The sequence below is a fragment of the Lichenostomus cassidix genome, chromosome 1 (assembly GCF_008360975.1).
Source record: "Lichenostomus cassidix isolate B80296 chromosome 1, HeHo_3.0, whole genome shotgun sequence".
Taxonomy (NCBI): Eukaryota; Metazoa; Chordata; class Aves; order Passeriformes; family Meliphagidae; genus Lichenostomus; species Lichenostomus cassidix.
Genome location: NC_139479.1, coordinates 37,625,141 through 37,648,077, shown reverse-complemented (window position 1 = coordinate 37,648,077; position 22,937 = coordinate 37,625,141). Strand labels below are relative to the sequence as shown.

At 37.0% G+C, this 22,937-nt stretch overlaps 2 protein-coding genes across 5 annotated transcripts in view; one reads left to right on the top strand and one right to left on the bottom strand.

Annotated features, from left to right (window-relative positions):
* Nucleotides 1-5,671, top strand: part of ITGBL1 (integrin subunit beta like 1) — a 131,365-nt gene extending 125,694 nt beyond the window's left edge. The window contains exons 10-11 of the mRNA XM_085057005.1: nucleotides 285-398; nucleotides 1,893-5,671. Of these exons, the coding sequence (XP_084913131.1) occupies nucleotides 285-398; nucleotides 1,893-1,984 (206 nt within the window). The 3' untranslated portion in view covers nucleotides 1,985-5,671. The remainder of the gene's footprint in view (nucleotides 1-284; nucleotides 399-1,892) is intronic.
* FGF14 (fibroblast growth factor 14) overlaps nucleotides 3,121-22,937 on the bottom strand; it is a 384,458-nt gene continuing 364,641 nt past the window's right edge. For all 4 annotated transcript variants that reach the window (XM_085057036.1, XM_085057016.1, XM_085057046.1 and 1 more), the window contains 2 exons: nucleotides 12,469-12,667; nucleotides 3,121-9,937 (listed from right to left, as the gene is read on the bottom strand). In XM_085057036.1, the coding sequence (XP_084913162.1) occupies nucleotides 9,801-9,937; nucleotides 12,469-12,667 (336 nt within the window). In that variant the 3' untranslated portion in view covers nucleotides 3,121-9,800. The remainder of the gene's footprint in view (nucleotides 9,938-12,468; nucleotides 12,668-22,937) is intronic.

Here is a 22,937-nt window from a genome sequence, read left to right as displayed (position 1 = left end):
TCTGAAACCAAAAGAAAGCTTCAAAATGAGTCCTGATTGAGTGAAATAGCAGGATTGAAGCATTAGTAGTAACATCCCACCATACTCTAACTCATGCCAAAAGAATCCTTTCATTCAAAAGGCTTTTAGCTTGATTATTTTCTTTTATGCAACAGCCTCCTAGGCAGCAATTTTGTGCATATGCACATGTACGTATGTGTGCACATGTGTGACTTGGGTTGTTGTTTTCTAGTCTGAATGTGCCAGTACTCTCTAACTGTGAGTAATAATTTCTGTGATTTCAGGTTCCTGCCACTGTGGAAAGTGCATCTGTTCACCCCAGGAATGGTACATTTCGGGTGATTTCTGTGAATGCGATGACAGAGACTGTGACAGACATGATGGTCTCATTTGCACAGGTGCAGTACAGGCTGACACTTAATTGCTTCAGGAAACAAACTGAGTTGATGGGAATTATGTTAGACAAAGCCCAGCTTCTCCTTTCCCCACTGATGGAGGAAATGCATTTGCTAGTTATTCAAACCTGCTAAAATTGTTTCTTCATGCAGAGTGATAATCAACTTAAGGTTTCAAAACCACAGTTAAAAGACTGAGTATGAATTTAAATAAGTAAGCCAACTATGGAATCCATCAATAATTCTCACTGTAATAGACTACAAGTTCCTGGTTTTGGGAAAGGACACAGTGTCAGCATTATGATCATGAGGTTTTCTGAGCCTTTTTTTTTTACTGGATATTCCATGTGTGTAATGCATTTAAGTCACAAAATTCACTTGTCTGGTGATCCCTGGTGGGTTAGGGGCATAGTTGTGTGGGTTAACAGAGCTTCCTGGCATTCAGACAAATGTCAGTGGGAGGCTGAAATACCTGATAGCTTTTCTTATGCTGTGATTGTAAATGATTCAAGCAGCTTCACCTTAACATTGTCTGAATATGCAGGTGGCAGATGTTGATAGAAACGGGAGGGCTGCCAACAAACCCTCATGACAAACATAGTGACAAGAAGCAGCTAAATTAACTCACTGGCTGCTTCCTGTTACAAATCTTAATCTTTGAAAATCTTTGCTGAGCAATTATTAGATGTGGAAGAAATCTGCAAGCCAGTTAGAGTGAGAATGGGAAGGCTGACACTAGTAAATTGTGTCTCCCAGCTAGCCCTGCTAGCAAGGGTCATTTACTGGAGGCAAGTAGCCACTATAGCAGCAACAGGAGCCTCATCTGCAGCTTCAATGACTAATCATGGATATTCATAAAGTCAGAGGGAAGAGGAGCTTACATAGAAATAAAGGCTATAGAGGTCTCAAGCTGAGCATCCAAGAGTCATAAAAAATATTTAAATAAAATGAATATGTGGATCTCAGTACTAAAGGTTTCCCTGCTGCAAAATAGGGCCCACACATTTTTCACTTAATAGATAGTTTGAGGTAAGATTTATTCGTATAGCACTTCTGAGAATTTAAAGTTTTTCGTGTTCAAAGAGATAGTTTTATTGCTATTCTGTTGATAGCTTTTAATGAATTTTTCTTTTTGAATAATAGTTAAAAGTAATCTTGTTTTTCTTTGTACCTGGAGGCACAGTGTGAACACTAAGCCTCACCAGCTGGGTACATACACTGCTGTACACAATTACACTATACCATGCACTGTTACAATATTTGCAATACTGCTGATGGAATTATACAGAATATGCTATTAATGCCTTGTAAGTATAGCGGTGGGGTGGCTTCTTAATGCAATGCTACAGTAATTGCTTCCTTCCAAAGGAAAAAGGGGTAGGGGAGCAATAAAGGAACAATGCAGATACTTTAGCATGGCTTTTTACATCCCATAAAGCACTTTTTAATGTAGTACATTTCAATTATGATAATTGCCCTTTATTCATTCTATTCTAGGTAACGGTGTTTGTAGCTGTGGAAACTGTGAGTGCTGGGAAGGATGGAATGGAAATGCTTGTGAAATCTGGCTGGGTAGAGAATATCCTTAATGAAGGACCTCAAAGACTGAGGAGGTTTTTTTCATTTGTTTTTCTTTAGGCTGCTAGAACATTTAATTTCAGAAGTGCTCAGTGTGTGCATGTGGGTGTTCATGAATGCACACATAGATGGTTGTAAATACCTTAGAACACATTTGAGGACCTGCTTCTTAAGGAAATACATCAGAAAACTAAAAAAGGAAGCAGAACAGCCCAAGCTCTAGAGGGTAAAGTCATAAAATACTGGCCCTATGAAACTTCTCCAGAGTTTTTTTTGTAAATTCAGTGGAACCAATATTATACCTATAATGACGATTTCTTTGAGCAACCTTAGAAAAAGGTATAAGAAAACCTTTTTTTGAAACATTATTTACTTGGTTGTCACCTCTTCTTATCAGTATGCAACAATACACCTGTAGAAGAGTAGCACTAGTTGAATATTTGTCAAATAATTAGTTTGATTTATTTTATGGGTCTTGAAAAATACATTATTTGTTCCTTTCTTTCTTTCTAACAATTCTGATTGTGCACCAGCTCATAAATTGAGAGAAACTGTAAAGAAGCCTATAAAAATATCATTGATTTTTTATTTGGTCAAATAATTGTGTAACTGAGGTCCAATTACATGACACCCATATACTGAAAATCCAAAATATTTGAATTGAACCTTTTCCACAAGAGAACCTGTAGCTTCTGTGGTTGATGTGTCAGTAAGTTGGTTATCTATTCTACATACTACAATACTTTCAAATACATAACCTATAGAAACATAATGAATGAAACTAATAAAGATATAAATGTGTGATTGCCTATTCTGCATATGTATTCTGCAACTCATATGTACTTCTGTTGTACTGTTCTATGTATCTACAGTTACCTCCTAGATATAAAGCAAATGAAAATCTTTTATATTGATAACTTTTAGGATAAAAATTCTATCTACTCTTAGAAATCACTGTTCGGGACAAATTGCCCTGTCACACATGGAATTCTTTGAATTTAATTGCTTTTATAGAAGTGGGGAACCTGAAGGTCAACTGACTTGAAAAATCATCTATGCTATGCAGTAGCTTGGTCTCAGCCAAAGATGTTTGGACAATATCAACAAAGTAATTAAAGTTTTAATACAGAAAATACAAACAAAGCAGTGGTATGAACAAAAATTTTATTTTTATTTTCCAATGGTGAAATGCTGCTCAGTGTGAAATTCACATTGAGTTATGAACGATGCACAACTATTGGGACTTCCCTAAATTATTTACATATGAGTCTCTTATTTTTTTGTACATGAAGATTTGGCAGCCCTTGAATTCTTTAGAGCAAAAAAAAGAAATATACATTTTAGTTTTAAAAGTGTTTACATTTTGTGAAACCATGATTGAGCAAGAAATTGATTAAATGGCTCAAAAATACTTATTTTAGATACCAAACTTTAATATTGTGGTTTAGGTGCCAAGGTCCTGATTTTTGAAGAGGTACATGACTCAGAAATAATGGAGCTATGTATTAAGAAAAAAAAAGTGTTTCCATTATTAGTCTGGAAATTAGTTTTCTTTTAGAAAGGACAGTTTTGAAATAGGAAAATACAATGGTACAGAATATGTGATAGAATGCAAAATTTAAAATTTATTTAACCGCTTTACTATTCTCCTGTCCCATATAGCTTGCTTTTTAAGTACCACGTATTTTCCCCCTTAACCTTGATTCGTTCTTTCTAAAAATGACACTTGTGAAGCCCATGTTCTCAGGGAGTATAATTACCAAACATCCAACTTATATATAAGCTATGCAGATAAATAACTAGACATACATCCCAAAGCTGCTAGCTACTCTCTTATCAGATAACCAAAATATCAGGCAGAGTTCTATACTGTATTCATAAAGTATAAAAATCTTCAAATTAAAATCCATCTTGAAATTTTAATTTACATTTTATACTTAAAACCCTTAAACTCCATGGAGCTCAACAGGAATATCTTCTTAAGTTTTAGCATATATGCATTTTGCCAGCCCTAGTGTCTGGAGAGCACTGACTGTTGCTTTTACTTATATTTATGAATAACGAATACCACTGACCTGAATCATATAATCACTGGGTCTTTCGCATATACATTCATCTGCTGAATCAGAGTGTAAACAATGAAGGATACAAAGTTCTCCTTGCTTTCCTTCCATTTGTATTTAGTCCTGTATTTCGAAAATACTAGATAGTCAAAACTCTTATCTGGTGTCAGTAGATGCTTTTGGCTTGTTTCATGGCATCATAACAGATTAAATATACCGTAGATCAGCTGTGGTATTTCAGGTACTCATTCATATATAAAAGAACAATTCTTTAGGTGGTTGCAGTGTTGTATTTGATGCATTTTACTTTGTAATTCACTTTAATTTTAAATTTATATATTTTAAGAGTGTAAAGTAATTTTTATTTCTACTTAGGGTTTTGTTTTTTTTTTAAAACCAATGAACTCCAGCCTTTTGACTACTGGATGAATTATGTAGCCATAGCATTTCAGAAAGTGTTATCCAAGTTGTTTGGTAACTTACATATGGGAAAAAAAATCAGAATACCTAAGACAACTACTCTCAGTGGTTTATTAAAATGCAATTATCAAACAAAATGGTGCTCTTACTATAAACCTTAGAGTGATAACTAAGACTACTAAAAATGTAATGTACACATTAATTCTTTTCCAATTTTTATTATGTTTCCTACAATGTTGCTTGAACATTTCCCTTGCTCTTCATGCTGAGGTAACTGGTGACCTGACACCCACCATATCTGTTTTGTGGCTCATTTCCTCTCTAGAAAAAATGAAATCAGAAGCAATAAGATTATTATTCCACATATGTGAATATAATAGCTATATTAATAAATTGTTATCTTACACCTCATTCCCTATGATGGGAATTCCAGATACGTAAACTGTAAGTGCAGGAAGAGGCATAAGGAAGTGAAACACTGCTTGATTCTTCATAACTAGTGACTGTAAAAACCTGCTTCCAGGCCCGTGGCAAAAGGCAAAACCAAATTGGATGAACAGGGATTTTGTACTGATTAGATTAGACTGATAAACCTCGTAAACAAAAAGATTCTATAGCCTTGTTTTCTTATGAGAGAAAGAACAAAATCCAGAAGTGTGCCAATGCTTCTGTAATATACTTGCAGTATTATGCCTATTGTGTATAATATATTTGTCATATCACATATAAAAAAACTGTGGATAGATTTGCTTCTATAAATTATTAACCTGCTTGTGATCCTGCTTTTTAACCCTGGCTCTACTCTTTCTTAGAAACACACAGATGCATTTAATCATGTACTTGCTCTCACTTTTCTGATGCATTGCCCTTGCTTCTTTGCAGAATGACATTTAACTTTGTAGCTAAATGATACAGCTAAATGATACTGGGATGAAGAAAGCTAAGTTGAATATTTCTGTGACTAGGTAATAGAACAAAAATTTTATTACATCTTTAAAAAAAAGTCATAGCATTTGCATTAGTCATCACACAAAAAAACCCCAAACCCCTGTTATTAAACATTTTAGAATGCATTGCACGAAATATGAATTTATCTAAAGGGCCATTTAAAAGTAAGAGAACCTTCTTATTTAGTCTAATTTTGCTTCCATCTCCATTTGAATGTAGCTGAATAATGTCTTCTTTATACCAATAAACAGATGGATCATCATGGTACACTTTTACTGCATGAACCAAACTGCCTGCTTTCGTACCTCATTGCTTAAACTTGTTTTAAACCAAGACAAAAAGTTTCCCTGTATATATATATGTATGTGTGTATATATATATATATGTAAAGCCAGGGTTTTTAGTATTGTTTCAGGCATATACCATATTCAAAGTGAATTGCTTTACTTTATATCTGGTGGAGGGGAGGGGCGGGGAGGAAAGAACCAATTATTAAGAACCAATGTTTATGAAAATGATAGTATATTAAAAAATCAATTGAGAATGGCTAAAACCCCTAGCAAATTAAGCAAAAGCTCTGATATGTGAACTACAAAGCACTTACAAGGGGCTAGAGCCCCTTCTATAGGCTCTATCATGTGGGCAATCTCAAGGATTCTTGTGTATTTATAAAATTTTTGAAGTACAGCAAAATGGTGCTTTGTTGAAGTATCTCCTCAAAACTGGATCTCTAAAACTGTGCAGGTGTGACTGATTTTGCCAAAGAGAACTGTAGCTGAAATACCGATTAAAAAAGAGAAAAGGAGAGAATGACTTTGTGCAGTGTTAACATATAAAATGGTAAGATGAGGTTAGATTGCAGTGTGAACAGTCTCTCAGAGATTAGAGAAAACCCAGAAGAACAAAATACAAAGCAAGCATGCAAAAGACCTGGAAGGCTGCAGATTCACGGACAGCTGCACATGTAAGTACAAAAACCCCAGTCTGTAAATACAAATTGATTCCATCAGGTTTACTATACAGTACTTTAGTAGTAACAGACAGTTGAAAACAGCTTTCACTTAACAGCAAAATTAATTTTAGAGGGAAGAAAATGGTGGTCTCATCCTGGAGAACAGCAAGAGAGGTATTATATTAAGGAGCTGAAATTTTCTTTGGCATGGTAAAGGGGGAGAACTGAGTCTGCCAACCTATTTACATGAAGTTTCACTATCCTGTGGCCAGTGCAATGAAGTTTTGCACAGTCTACTTCTTACATAAACTTTTTTGTTGTTTTCTAGTATGCCTTCATATAAATGTTTTATTCATCATGTTGAATCTGTGTATACAACAAATAAGAATAAACACAAACTGTACAATGCAGACAAACTCTTTGCATATATGTATGTAAATTTTTAACACTGACCAACAGTTCTTTGACAGACACAACCTACAACATGCAGTTAGTTCATCCTTGCCATACTCTTCCCATGCAACAGATGAGACAAGACAAAATTAAAGGGAGGAAACAAAGCACAAAGATACCCTTGTTATGTTTAAACAGATTGTAAAAAAAAAACAAACAGGACATTGATTAATTGGATTAAACACTCATATGAATTTAGCCCACAGAAACAAGCCCAGAAAACAATATTAAAAAAAAAAAAGCTGTATTTCCAGTATGTACTAACTGCTTGAAGAAATTAAATCTGGCCTTAATTATAGCCTCCCAAACTGGTTCACAGATCATAGTTACTCAGGATCAAAAGGTTAGTATTGAAAACAATGCTTATATAGGATCAGGCAATGAACCAGATCCTCCTTGCATGGCTCAGCCAGGTCTCCAGCCCTGTTTCTCCTCAGGCTCTTACACTGGGTGAGTAAAAAGACAGCTGAATGGGACATGAACTCATGTATTCCCTTCTCATGAATCGGATGAGAGAGAATGTAGCCTTCAGCTGCTTTATCTTGCTTGAAATATTGTGAAGCTCTCCTCTTATAATTGTAGGAAAGCCTGGGGCCACCGTGGGCTCCAGCCGACAGTACAGCATCACGGCTGCTGCCTCTCAGGGGTCCTGCAGTGCAGAGAAAGCCCCCAGCTCACCATGTGAGTTGCTTTGGTTTGGTTTTGTTTTCTCAGGGATGGTGCACAAATCCCAGCAGACCAGATGGGATGAGAAGGGCACACCTAAGTTTTTAATAAAGTGTTGTTTTCCCCACGCACACAGATTTAGTGCTAGCAGGCAAGGGCACAGTCTTAAGTCAAAGTTTCTTTGCGTTTTTATCACAGTTTTAGATTAGGTTTATTTTTTTCTTCTCTACATGGATAGAGGGCTTCATGCTTAAGTCATTCTCTCCCTAGAAAGACCCAACATCACATATTATTTTGCTGTTCTCATATCACATATACAAAAAGTCTGACCTACAGAAAAAAAGAAAAAGTTTATCTAGAATTTAGCAGCTTTACAGTAACCTCCTTGAAGAGTGCACTAAATGTTGCTTATAAAAACAGAAGACATTTGAAAACTAGTATGAAGAGTTCATTCAGACTGAATCAGTTGTTCAGAACAGGGAGTTTGAAATAATCAGCAGTCTCTCTTAGGGACTTCAGCACAAAGATGTGATAAAACAAATTGCCAGAAATACAGTGCTAAAAAAGGAACGGATGGTTTCCTCTTTTTGTCTTTAAAATCAAGGTAACAGCAAGAGGCCAAGAGTGTTGCCACACAGTTTTCCAGACTGAAATACAGTTTGATCTTTGCTGCCATTCCTAACTCTTCTAAAGCATACAGAGAGTGCCCATATTTTTAATCTTTTGAAAGCCTGTGACTAAGCGTGCAAACACTACAGTGGCATCTCTGTGGCATTCTCTAAATCTTCCCCCTGCTCTCCTCCATTCCCCACAACATTGGCTTAATTGCACAAGTGACAAACTCAAAGGGTTGATGTTTCTGGTAATATGATCCAAGGCTTCAATTTTATGATGTTTTTGATTTCTTCGAGGTTCATGTAGGAGAAAGTACAGTATATAGAGATCAAGGCAAGGCACCTTCAATCTAGCAATTTGGTGGGCATGGTATCCTAGGAAGCTGGGTGGAGGTACATACTGGGATATCAGTGAAATACATAGGACTGGACTTTGCATGCTTAGCTAAAAATAAAAATAAAGTTTTGTAATATGTCCAGTTTTAAAACTTCTTTTTTAAAACACCGGAAATATTAAACTATAATTTGTAACTACCCTTTGCATTGGTGCTGCAAAAAAGAACACAACAACATCCTTGCCCATGCTTTGCTAAGTAGGTGTGGGATTCAGCCAAAAAGAACAATGGCATTAAGTTCAGTTCCTTAAAAACAGGAAAGGATTATATTTGAAATGGATTTAGGTAGCGCAATTCTGATTAGTCTTACTTTTTTTTTTTCTTTTTTTCCCTTTTTTTTTTTTATTGGTGGTGGTTGTTTTTCAAACAATGAAGATTTAGTAGATGAAAAATGAGCCTTAATTCAGGCCTACAAGGCCTACAAAATTCTTTGGACCCACTTTTCCAAAAATGAGTGGGTCTTGCTCGCTGGGCAAGGCAAATGTTACCATTACCAGTAAGCCTGTGATATGTATAAAACACACACACAAAAAGAAACTATAGGGGGATGCCAAACACACTTTTCAGAAAACTCCCCGCTGGTTGTGTTTGACACTCTTCCTTCCACTTTAATGCCAACCTCCGAAGCACAGTATCTGTTACTAAAGAGTATTCACATTTAATCAATATTTTAAGCCAGAGACAACGATCCTATTCTTTATAGATATAATTTGTAATAATAGATTTTTGAAGGCTTCCTGATTCCCTGATTGCTTTCAAAACTAAGCCACCGACAACACTTAAGTTATAGAGGAACACAATCCCTGCAAAAGGTCACAAACAGTGGAGCGAGCAGCCTTATAAAAAAGGGAAGAAGAGAAATCCATAATAGCACAGGTTTACAGCATCTAACTAGAAATTACTTGATTATTTGTGTGCTACAAAATAGAACTTAAACACATGGATTTTGCTGAAACTGGACTCAAAAAGGGATTATGGGCAATTGTCAGCAGGCAAGGTATCAAGTGTACTTGTGAAGTATGTCATTCACATGAAGTGTCACAGTCACAGAAAAGATATTAAAAAGGCATTCCAATATCTGGTAGGGCATTCCATGGTCTGAGTTTAGCTGGTTCATCCAGGTGTCTTCTTGCTGTGGGTGGAGCTACATGTTGAGATTTATCCACTTGCAACAACTCAGTTCAGAAACAGCAACGGGCAAGTTGGTGACTTGCCACCAGCTGATCCACAGACACGGCCGAGGGGAAGTCCAGCAAGGATAAATCACTCAACTGTACTCGGGACTCAGAAAAGTCACAACACCTGTGAGGATCTGGCTATGTCGTCTTGCTCTTGTTAACTGGTTTGCCGCCATTCATTATTGCAGATGCACTTGTGCTTTTACTTGGAGTTACCCCAGCCTTTGGCACTGTTTCTCCAATATCATGCAAAGATGGTTCTCGATACATGGCAACTGAGGGGAAAGAAGAGAAAAGGGAAGGCATTTTTAACAATGTATTGCATATAAGACTTCATCTCAAATACAATTAATTTTCTATGTTCCTCTTGGATACCAGGGAAACTATTTCTTTTGATAGACACTGGTTTTGCACCACTGATAGAATTGCTGGACCCTCCCAAATTCTCACATTTCCTCTGCATCTGACTCAAAAATGCAGTAGGAAACTGCATTCATGTTTGTTTAGTGGATACTATAGGTTCTTGGAAACTAAAAACTAGTGTTCTCCCTTTGCATAAGGCACACCAAAATGTACATGTATGTACATGTTTGTATATACATATACAACCCTTATATAAACATTAAATAAACATGCAAGCTTTTAGAAGTAAAATGTGATGACAGACTAATTAAAAAATAGGATCATACAATACAGTCATCTAGACTTAAGTGTTCTTTTTTAGTCATACATTGCAAGACTAGGTTAGGGTCCAGTTCTGTGAAGTTATGTGTACATCAGTCTCCCAAATGTGAGGAATTTCACCATGGTCTCTTCTTCAGGTGTGTCCTGAAGAAATGTCAAGGAGGTATGGAGAGTACAAAAGAGGTCTGAGTTTTTTCCTTCCTCCTTTCCAAAAACATGTGCAGTAGCCACTGATCTCCACTGAATGTAGGAGTGCAGAAGACTCCAGATTAAACTATTAACAAAATTCTTAGAGAAATTAGAAGTTTGTCCCTGGGCTTCAGTCCCTATCTAACCACTTCAAATCTTTTGAGGGAAATACATGTATTCAATTACACAGTTCCAGCATTAAGCTGCCTTAATGATTAATGCTGTTGGATAAGTCAATTCCATTTTCCATGTCACTGAATCTGGCAATATCTCCACTTACACCTAACTTCAGTAGCATTTATTTATATCAGAGCAATGTTAAAAGAGGTGTCACAGCAGTCAAAGGAATTAATCATCACGCTGATTTCCGGACTGGGTGTGTGCTGCGGTAGAGAGCACAATTCCTTCATTCCTTGGATACTTAGAGTAGGAGGCTAGAGCATCAAAGTGCTGACCTTGATCTTCAATGGTGTGAAGTTTCATAATAAATATAAAGGGCCCCATAGCATCATTAACTAATCAAATACTTGTTCTAACATTTCCAGTGACATAATCTAAATCCTTTTATAGCTTCTGAAAGACTGAAATTAAACGTCTTCTCTAGAGCACATGAGGCTGGTTGTGATCTATAACTTCAGAGTGGTGCATAAATGTGTTTAGGGCGCTTTGCTGATTAATTAAGAGAACTTGGTGAAATAACACTGTGACCTACAAAATTATTAAGTTGAACAACATGAAATTGGACTATAAAATAAGGGATTATATAGCAGAGCTGTCATATTTGATGATTCTCATAGGCAATGTAAATCAAGTTATTTCTAAGCATTGTCTAAGTTATTTTGATAGAGACTGATCATCCAAACATTATTAAAAGAAAACAACTTATTTCCTAATCCATATGAATTTGCATTGCTTTTAAAAATGCACTGACTTTCCCTCCCTATAATTCTTATAATTTAATATAGTGGGATCGAGATATGAAGTGTTAATATTGTTGAGAGCTTATGAAACAATTGTAAGCTTTCAATAGACAAGGAAAGCACAAAGGCATCAACCTGAGTTCAAATAAACATAAGATTTTTCTGATTCTATTTTATGGTGAAACTAAAATACTTAGCAAACTGATCCTTCAATCAAAAATTTTAAGTTACAGTAGCAAAAGAAATTGGACTGCTAACCACAGGACTACTCAGGTATGTGTTTTCAGATGTTAAGTAATGTGATAATTGTCAGAATCACTGAGGCTATGTGTAGCAATTAGAACAATGAAATTTGGAGTGCCATCAGGACAAGAAGCAAAAGGCAGCACAGGCTTATAAAAGCCTGCAGAATACATGGGATAATGCAAAAGTTCGAAGATATAAATGAATTTTTCAGATAATGTGACATCATTTTGGTAAGGTTACTGTGATTATTTGCTCCTATCGTAGTTTAAAGGCCAATTTACAGTAGTTATGTACATTACATTAATTGGCAACATAATACATAATTATTTATTTTATAGAGAGACCATTTGTATTAGAAAGCTTCTACTTTGAAATACTGACATTTCATCCATTCCCTTTATAACTCCCAATCATCCTACAATATCTGTTATTTCATTCTGCCTAATGAAAGGACTATTTTCTTACTGCAAGACTCACAACATCTTTTGTCCCTAGCAACAGAATATTTTAAAAGCAGCACAATGCTCTTCCACAAAAGATTCCTTTGTTTTTGTAGAATGACTTCTTAGTCCCTAGAAAAATGTTTTTACATATTCCCTTTGTAGCATCACTACACTGAAGCACAAAACTGCTCCATGAAACTTTGGGAATGGCATTGGGAATGGCCCCGGTGTGAGGCATGAACATTCAGAAAGGGCATTTTGGAAATTATTCCCTCTTCTTGTGAGATCTGTAAGACAGCCTGCCAGAGCTGGACTGAGCCTCACCTTCCAATGGCTTGGGTAGAAAATGAGCTGCTGGTTTTGTTTTCTTCACTCTGTTTCCTTTCATGACCTGCCCTTCTTTGTTCAGCCCCAAGAACCAGGCCCTCCCAGACTCCTGTTGTCTGTAGAGCATGGATGAGTAGATTACATAATAATTTTCAAAAACAGACTCCTTGAATTTGCACTCTGGTGTAAAAAGTTCCTGTGGGAAGAAAAATAAATGTTAAATGGTATCTCTAAAGTGCAGGTTTTGTTTTGTTAACTTACAAATACCTTGCGATAAGTTTTACATATGACTTATGATGAGGTTCTGCTTTAACACCAGGAGTTGTGTCTTTGTAAGACCTCTAGTGCACTTATTTCACTTCCCAGGCATGCCTCAGTTTACCCATCTGTGCAACAGAGATAGTCTATTTTTAAAGTAGAAAAAAGCTACACAGACATAAAAGCACTGTTTAAAATACGGACATAATTATTATGCTTATTTTTCTAATAGGATATCCTTACAAAGATTAAGAAAGTCTTGGCTAAAATAGCATTACTGAGATAACAATTCTGTTTTAACATACAGAATTCAGCAGACTCCCTCTGGTTTAAAACAACTTATTTTTGATACTAAAAGCGCTGCTACCAACATATTGAAATATATAGCATTCCCTGGAGTCCAGGAAAATACCACCACAGGGAAATACTATTCTGATGTACAAATTTCTGGACAAAGAAAAGTAATTTCTACTGGCATCCTCAGCATTCATTCCAAAACTGGATTTTTTTTATTCAGAAGACACATTCAGGAACAGCAGTTGTCCTAAACTCTATATAGGTTAATCAAAGCATAAACTTTTATAGTCTAGTAGCCAAATAATAATAATTAATATATATATTAATAACACAACTAACAAAATAAACAGTGTGAACATACATTGAGATAGAGATTACCAAAAATTTTTGAAAAAAACCAAGCAAGTTAATAAGCAAATAAATATACATTTAAAATATCACAAGAAAACAGGAATCTGTGTGAATGTGATTTTCCATCTGTGGACCCATCTGCTGAAGCCTGTAGAAGATATAAGACATAAAAGGAGGAGGTAGATGTGGGAAAGGGAGAAGTAGCTTGCTATGATTTCAGAGCTCAAAGTTCTCAGCCCTGAATACTCTTTTTATATTTCTTTTAGTTATCTTTCCCAAGAAGCAAAAAAATCTGAAAACATCATATCTTTTCACTTCTTCATTCACAGTATATTTTTTCTATTTCTTTTTGTTCCTGGCCCCATGCAGTACTGAGTTAACACCCAGCAGGCAATGTATTTTCAGGGTCTCTATGCCATCCCCAGCTGCCTATATATTGTAAGAATTTCACAGCTGTTTCTGCCACAGATTTACTTTCTGGAAATCAAAGTCCTTAAAGACACAGTTTCCCATACCAAAAAGCGCAGATTTAAGACTTTTCTGAATGTGCACTAAATGTCACCTGGTGCACAACCTAGTTCTGCCAACTTGGTGGGGTACTCAGTATTTGTATTGACATGGCTTAGGTTACCACCTGTAAGCAAAGCTGTCTTGATGAACACCAGGCACACTCAGCATTCTCAATTGGGGAGCATCTTGGAACTTCAGCTTAAAAAATAATAATGCATTTCATGCAGCAAGAGACTAAAAGCAGTTACAGGAGCAGCTGGGAAATAATTTGTGAGCCTGCCCTAAAATAGGTTGCTTTGGCTGTGTCAGCCAGTACACTTAGTGACTATAGGTCACACTCTTTTAGAGGATGCAAAAAAATATTCTGAATTGTGCAATGGGCATCTATTTACACTACCACTTTTTTCCCCCCTATGTGTACAACTGCATACCAACTGCATATATATATAGGTATGTGTGTATATATACATGCAAAAATGCAAATAGAGTCTGTACTTGAGGCACTGAATACTAATGAGAGTGAACACCTTAACTGCACCTTCTCCTTTGCCATGGGGCTTTTTCTCTCTGTTCGAGACTTTAAGACATCTGTTGTTTGTGTTACTCTTCTTTCTCCTCCACTGATTTCAAGCCACAGTAGGGTTCAAGGAGACCCAAAATAAAACCAGAAGGCAGGGTGGCGTGCTAGAGGGAATGCCTGTTAAAGCCTAGCACAAGCGTTTACATGCGAGTCATGTTCCTTGGCTGTTGAAACAGCAGATGCTAATCAGGAAATGCCTACACAGCTCTCCTCATTGTCTACTTCACTGAAAATGCTACCCCCTGTGTTCCCCATGAAGTTTTACTTCCTTGTAAGGCTCAATTACCATAAACACTACTTCTTAGCCAATACTCACTTTTTTTTTTTGCTGTAAACAAAAGCTGTTTGTCATTCTATGTTCCTCTGTACTAGAGCCGGTTGGCTGCCTCTAAACACTATTTGTGTATTTTCCCTAACAATATCCATTATGACACTTAAGGTTCCTTCAGTTCATATCCCTTCCCTGAATCAAACCAGCCTCTTTCCTCTCTCATTTCTTTGGCATTGCAATAGTGTTTCTGACAGTGCACAGTATATGAAGTGGTAGGCATTTACTTCATCAACTAAAAAAAAATTTAGATTATGTCAATGCAATTATTTCACTACTTCAGGATGCAGGCTAATAAACTGGACAAACTGGCATCATTACTACTATGTAGTTATGAAAAGCATAGTAATAGTCTGATAATTATTTGGGGGTTTAGGTTTTTGGGATTTTTTTTGGCCTAGAGGGAAGAGGCAAACCTGAGTACTATATTCTGCCTAAAATACTGCAGCTATCCTACTCCAGATTTTTGGGTGGTGCAACAGCTTTGCACAAGGTTTGCATTCATCCAGTATATTAGGAGACCCTTCTGCCTGGGTTAAACACTCAGTCAAAGTTTCCCTTATATATATGTTACTTTAAAGCAGACTAATAATTCCAGCAATGTGGGGAGTATTCACTAATGGAAATTAGGCACCTGACAATGACTATATTGAACTGCAGACACCAGTTCCTCTGAGGAAAGAGTTAATCAGAAGGACACTTCTGAGATTGCCACCTTTCCTGGGACTCAGGTGAAAGTGACTATGTCTAAGTTAAGAGTGGTGCCTAAAGTCTTGCCTCAGACACCATCACAGAGGGCTGAAGAGCTGTGCTATACTTTCTTCAGCAAAGAAGCCATAACACCTAAGATGTTGTTTTTGCATGTACCTTGGCCAAATCTAGATCTCTATATCTAAGACTTAACCCACTAAGAGCTCCCAGAAAATTACTAGTGTGCTAATAGCACTGACAGAAAAAAAAGTCCATGGGTGAGTTTACTGAAACCTATTATTGGGGAAAGGTAGTAAAATGTCATCTTATAAGGGAAACTGAGTGGTGAAGACACTCCCCTAGGCTACCTCCCTATCTGTATCCAACCTGAAGGAATCCAAATCTGCATCTAGCTGACATGAATAATTTAGATCTTCCCTGCAAGAATGACTTTTTGGGTTTTGATCCCAGGACAACTTGTATTAGGAAATGAATGAATAAATTGCAAATCTGGACATGACTTGCAAACAAGAAGTTCTGCTCAGAATTTCTCATTCAAGGTCAGAGCCCAGATTTAACCTGTAGTTTTATATAAAAAGTGGTTTTATCCCATCAAAGAAACATTTGAAAAATAAAGTGTATACCAGCTGCCAATTTCCAAAACCCCAGGAATGGGTTTTGACTGTGAGCTGCAATCTGATACAGCTTCCTGGGTCCTGGAGAAGTGAAGGATGTACTAAACTGCCCTGTGCTGAGCAGAATTTTAACTTGGATATTCTAGATTCTCATCAAATTTTTGCCTGATGTGGATCCTATTTGGAGATATTTCAATTCTTCTAGTTGCAGTAGCATTAATGCATTAACAACAGAAAGAGTGTGGGTTCAAACTTGTGGAATCAAAAGTTCTGTCATTGCAGAGCCCTTAGTTTTAGGGACCCCACCAGTGTTGCCAAATCCTAGCATTGCAATATTCAAAATGATGGGGTTTTAGCTTATGGAAACATGGGGTGTTATCAGAATCTACTTTCATATAAGAGCAAAACACAAAAGAAATAAAATAAAAAGAACCATTATCCACTTCTGAAATCTGGGAGTTTCTGAACAACAGAGCTCAGGTTACTTGTGCTGTCAACACAGAGATATAAGGGTTGTTGGAAAATAATTCAGATGACAACTGAGATGAATTTCCTATGAAGTAATGTCTTTCTGTCAATCAAATGCTGAAGTCTGACATGATGGAGCTAAGCCTCAATGCCAATCAATAGTATGGCACTGTAGCAAAGTTGAAAATCAAAGTACAGCAAACTTTATTGTTCCAAAATCCATTGAGTAATTGAAAATATTTGAATGGATTATCAGTGTAACTTTCAATTGCTGGGATTTCACAATTTAGTCTGTTCAAATTAGCTACCCTTAGTGATGTTGCACATATCCATTCTTAGCCATGACCTGTCACTTAAAATAAACCCCCCATAGCACAGTGTTCTTCTAGTACAGCTCTCAGAAAGAAGAAATATGCTGTGAACCACAGAGAGCTGCAAAGAAAAAGCTAGCATGACAACACAACTAGCCCCATAGCTCCCAGATATTGTTTAAAAATTAAATTGACACCTGCAGTTTTAAATTATATTTTTGTTCAGTAAATCAATAGCGAACAGTCAGGACTGAACAAAAGGTAAACCTTCCACTGTGCACCATGAAGGACAGCATAAGACCATGGCTCTACAATGGTCAGCTGTACCAACAATAAGTTTCCTACCTTCTAGTCCTGAACCTTTAAACCTCTTTAGATTTGTGTTTTATTCTGAAATATATGAAGGAAGGGCATTAGTTACAGCTCACAGAAGTGATAAAGAAAGCAGATATCCTCTTGAATTGCAGCCAGCAGCAAATAAGGAGGCAGTGGACTCCCCTGGAGATGGGCACAACAGGACTTGTTCATCAAAAGCACAGCTGTAGGCTGGACTAAGTTCAGTTTCTCCTTGGTGCCTTGCAGAAAACACAATTGCAATACAAACTCAGAGATTGCCAGGAGAGGAACAGCCAGTCTAATCAAGCACTGCAAAACCCCCTGGTACTATTTATTATTTGCACCTAAAAGTACAGGTTATGGAACAGGACCTCAATGCTTTTGAAGTGCAGGCCAAGTGGAGTCTGCCTGATTGAACACCTCACATTCCAAAAAAACCCAAACACATCCAATCAATGATATCAGCATGGTAATAGGTAGTTATATATATATATATATATTTTTTTTTTGGTAAAAATGATGACAAAGGATTCTTAAGAAATTATAACTCTAGCTTTGTGGAGGCTTCTGGGAAATTTCTGCAGAGGGAGAAAAGCAGCACTGAGTCAGCACAAAACTGTTTTGAGAGTTAGAGGCTAGCAACACAGGAATAAAAAGAAGGAAATGACATTTTAGTAGTGGATAGAAAGGTTGGAAATGACTCATGAAGACTGGTCTTAAAGTTGAAAAGAAGCACTCTGCTTAATGAGGAAAATGCACTCAAAAGAGAAGAGAAATAGAGTTAAAATAATGAAGGTGGGAAATGAACTTTGTGGCAGAGTTCTGAATGGAGACTGTGGGGGTAGCACTGTACTCCTCAGTGCAGGAGGGGAGGATGCTGCAGAGATCTAGGTATGAAATGATGAGATCCCAGAAAACAGCTGCAGTGCAGTGAAATGGCAAAAGGCCTTGCTATAGACATATTTGTGCAGCAAAACCTGCACATGAGACTTGGAATACCCATAAATTGATATTCTCCTGACTTGCTGCACATTGAATTAGGTGAGTTAGATGACCTTCTTACAGTAAACCTGTTTGACAAATGCTGGTGTAGGGAAGCAAAAAAATCACTTAAGATTTCCTGTCCATAATACCAAATTTTCTCATCACTTAAGATGGCCAAAAGCATGCAGTTCAAAATGATCTTGTGCATGAGCTCCTCTTCAAATGGCAGAAAACACATACATGGTTATGTACCTCATGAATTAAGGAGAAATTTATATCCTATTTCCTGCAGGTTCAGAAGACATTTAGTGCATCAGGTCCTAAAATCTCCCTAATACAAGCATATTTTTTAAACATTAGAACAAGAACAAGCAACATTGGCAGAATTTTCTATGTGCAAACTGGCAAAGATACCACGGAACACAAGACTTTAGCTGCCACTACAAGATTTGCAGTCACTTTACTAAATAACTTCACTATAAAAGGTAAAATAAAAGGCAGTAATAGCTGAAGCTGACAACCCTTCAGATGTCCCATGAAAGCAGCAAATAGTCACAGCCTCTTTCACACACTTTCCACCATTTTCTGACAAAAAATTTCCGTAATAAATTACAAGAGTCAGAGAACACCATTATTGTCTCTTCTAAGCTAATGTTATTTCTGTCCTCTGGGAGATTAGTAAACGAGGTCTTTCAAAAATAAGAAAACTGTAAAAATAGGACTCGCTATCATGCAGGTTAAAATCAGGGGTGATTATTGCTGGTTAAAGAATTACTGAGAGTACATTAGAACGTCAGCATGTAAGAGCAAAACTTAAAAAAAAAAGTAAAAGCAACTTTTACAGTAACTTCTTTAAAGACTTGCAAATGTGACTGTAACTGCTTGTAAAGAAATAAAACACAAGTTTTGACTAAATTTAGGCAAAAGTCAATGTAAATTAATGCTATTGCAAATATGAACACTTACTTAACTAGGATTCTAATGAGCAAGGATATGAATGGTAATATTGATCGTGTAGCAATTATTTTATTCATGTACATTCATAAGCACCTAAAGTAAGGTCGTGAATAAAATTCACATAGCATACATAAAGATAAGCTAACAAAAAATAGCTTGAACAGATATCTGTGTGTTTAAGAGGATCACAGAATCACAGATGAGTTAGGGTTGGAAGGGACCTCTGGAGATCACCTAGTCCAACCCTGAACAGTGATGAAAGCCCAAATTTGTCTTAATTTTATGTCCAGATTGCAGTCATAGAATCATTAAGATTGGAAAAGGTCTCCAAGATCATCAAGTTCAACCTTTGAATGAATACCACTGTATTGGCTTGAAAACAAACCAGTGGGAGATCACAAGTCAAGATTGAAATTAAAAATAAGTGAAATAATACAAGGAAAAGCACTAACAAAGTCAGATACAACCTAACACCCTGTTAGGGTGGTAGTAGCAGTCCGACTGAAGTAATCCAGTTGAAGCGGTGATCCTGTGAAGGTCTAGTCTCCAGCTGAAGATCCAGGGGTAGCTCTTGTCCTCTGGGAACCCAGAGGTTCTCAGGCAGTTCCAGGGCCAGGTTATATCCAGGTGGGAACACCTGGCTCCTCCCTCCTGGGCAGAGCATCCCACAATGGGATGAGATAAGTCCATGAGTCACACGGTGGGTCCCTGATGGCCCATTGCCTGTTATGTGGGGTGGGTCATTAGCAGCTGATAACAGCTAACGGCCCACAGCTGGTGGTAATAGAATACTTAAATACATCTATATTGCAACCTAGGACAACCACCATGTTAACTAAACCATAGAACTAAGTGCCACATCCAATTGTCTCTTGAACACTTTCAGGGATGGTGACTGCACCACTCCCCTGGGCAGTCCATTCCAACGTCTAATCACCCTTTTACTGAAGAAATTCCTCCTTATGTCCAACCTGAACCTTCCCAGGCAATCATTTTAAGGCTGTTTCATCTCATCCTGTCTTTGTTGCCTGGGAGAAGAGGCCAAACCCCACCTGCTTACAACCTCCTTACAGGTAGCTGTAGAGAGTGATAAGGCCAAAACAGAACATAGCATCTTGGATTACAAAAATTTCCTTATTTCATAACAGAAAGGTTGCTTTGTTTACAACTAGAATCTATGGCCGTATTATTCTATAGTTTATTAAAGGCAATAATATTTTGTATGGAAGGCTGAGCACATGCTCTTCCATAGACTTACCATTTGCAAGACTAAACAATGATGTCAGATAAAAGAACATTTTAAATAATAACTTCAGGAATGATCCCAAATTACTACTTATATATACTAGCCTGGAGAAGTCATATTTCTCTCTTGTTCTACATAGAAGCTAGTATTATGTTACAAGCAGTGCCCTAGTATTAATCTTCTTTTGACCACTACCTACAATTCATAGTCATCAACTCAGTGGGACATAGCTGAAATAGAACAAATTTCCTTGATATAAGCATTTCTGATATATGTTATTTAAAGTTGTACAATCTGACTCAAAAAATGACCTTATGTTTGTGAAATGCAGCCCATCATGGAGATCAGAAGCATAACACTCACACTGCAAATGACTGAGTAGTGGTTGTTTAAACACAAGAGAAGTTTTGGAGCAGCAGCCTGGAAAGGTTACTAATTTTCAAAAATGTCTTTATGGCACTTATTCCAAAACTAGAATACTTCAGTAAATGCTCAAGAGTAGAAACAATGAAAAAGTGCTGCTTCACCTGGATAAAGGAAGCAAAACTTATTTTAGAAGTATTGAGAAGCCAAATTTGTAACTATGGGTTTAGAATGGTCTGCAGCCCACCAAGAGCCATGTTATAGTGTATGGTCAAGTATCCCCACATGCACATAAAGGAGAGAGAAGTTATTTTCTGCTTCATTTAAACTCTGAACTTTCACAGAAATGTGTAATTTTTTGGCTTGGGTATATCTTCGGCTTTAAAGGAAACACAGCCAGAATTCTTGTATCACTGAAATGAGATATTCATTCTCCCAGAGCATAATCTCCTCCCCACTTAATCCTTAGCATCTACCTTCCCTTAAGATTCAAATATGAAGTAAAAATTGCTTTAAGGCTTCAGCTTAAACACCAAGGATAACTCCTTGCTGTATCAACACAGAAAGACATCTTTTATCTCCTGTACAGCATCTGTGATTAAAGAAACCCAGTATCAATGAGAAAGACAGATGCCCCAAGGCATGACTAAGAAATTGCATGCTTTGCAGGGAATATTTTCTTCCAGTACTGTCTTGGGGGGTTTGGGAGAAGAGCATGAGTAAACCAGCCTGTCTTTGATGGTCACTTCCACTCAGAACAGCCATAATTCATCAGCTTGTCGGCAGCACCAGGTTCTCATCTAGAAAAGGTCAATGCCAAGGGAAAAATGGGACAGCACTAAATTAAGAGACTGAAAGGAAGAATCCTTCCTTTAACAACATAGCTGTTGAAACAAACCACAATGGGCTGGGGAAGAAATTCTCATCCGGTCGCCCATCAATCCACCGTTCTGTCCCTGGATGAATAATGCAGGAGGAACACAGAGACACTCAGTCATAGACCAAACCTTTCCAAATGACAGTGGAATTTTTTGAAGCAAGTTTATCCAGACACTTGCAGTCATTACCGTAGACAATCTTCTGCAATGCAAATGCTTCAAATAAAACAAACTGAAAAGAAAAGAAAAGAGCAAAAATAGTTTTTGAAATGCCCAAGTACCCAAAAAGAACCAAGGAGGATGAATTTTCTAGTTGTTTACCACAAGGAAATTTCTGCTCCTCTCTTGTTCACTGAAGTATTGGATAAAGAAAAATGATTACAGTTCTTGCTGCTATTGTGCAACATCAGATGGGACAGTATATTTTCATATATATGGTGTTTCTGTAGACCTCCCTGAGTATGATAGTATGACATGTCCATAACTATGTACAAATGCAAAAGTAAACATAAATAGATGCAATTTTAGAGGATTTTTTAAGGTATACTTTAGGCTCTTTCAGTTCTACATGTTCCTTCCGAAGGATGTGAGAATTTATGAAAGTTCGAAATGGGTGTCATTTACAAGCTGAGAAGCTAGAAAAAGTTGCAAGAACATTCAAGCTATATGAAGTGGCCTACTTTAGTGTACTCTTTTCTATTTCTTTTTTCTTTACAGTTGTGAGCCTGGTTTTCTGCTTGCAGCTGCTTTTTATGACCTGTTAGTGTATGAATTATACTCTCTAAAAATCAGCTATTGTAAAAGATAGGGCCTGGAATAAATTAAAGTCAGGAGGGAAGGTCCATTATATGAACTTCTTGCTAATGTCTCTTTCTCATCCTTTTGCTGTTTTACACTCAGCATTCATAAGAAGAACACGATAGGTAAGTTCAGAGGAGCCTTAGTCTGAGGAGACTTGTGTAAGGCAAAACTATTGTGCAATGGATGTAGTCAGATCTGTGAGAAAATGCATTAGCTACATCTTCTCTTAGTTTCATGACAATATAAAGTGCAGTCGGCCACTGAAGCCTGGGAAGCACAGGGAAGAGAGACAACTTTCTGATGTTTGTTACTTAACTCTTGTTAAACAGCAAATGTGTATTTTAGGAGAAGCCACCAATTCCTTCCTTCTTTCACTGTGCATCTTTTTGCCCACCTTTGTTCTTCTGCTTTGAAAGCACCACTAAATATTCAACAGGCTTTCCCCATTTCCTTCCAAAACAGCTTTTATGTAT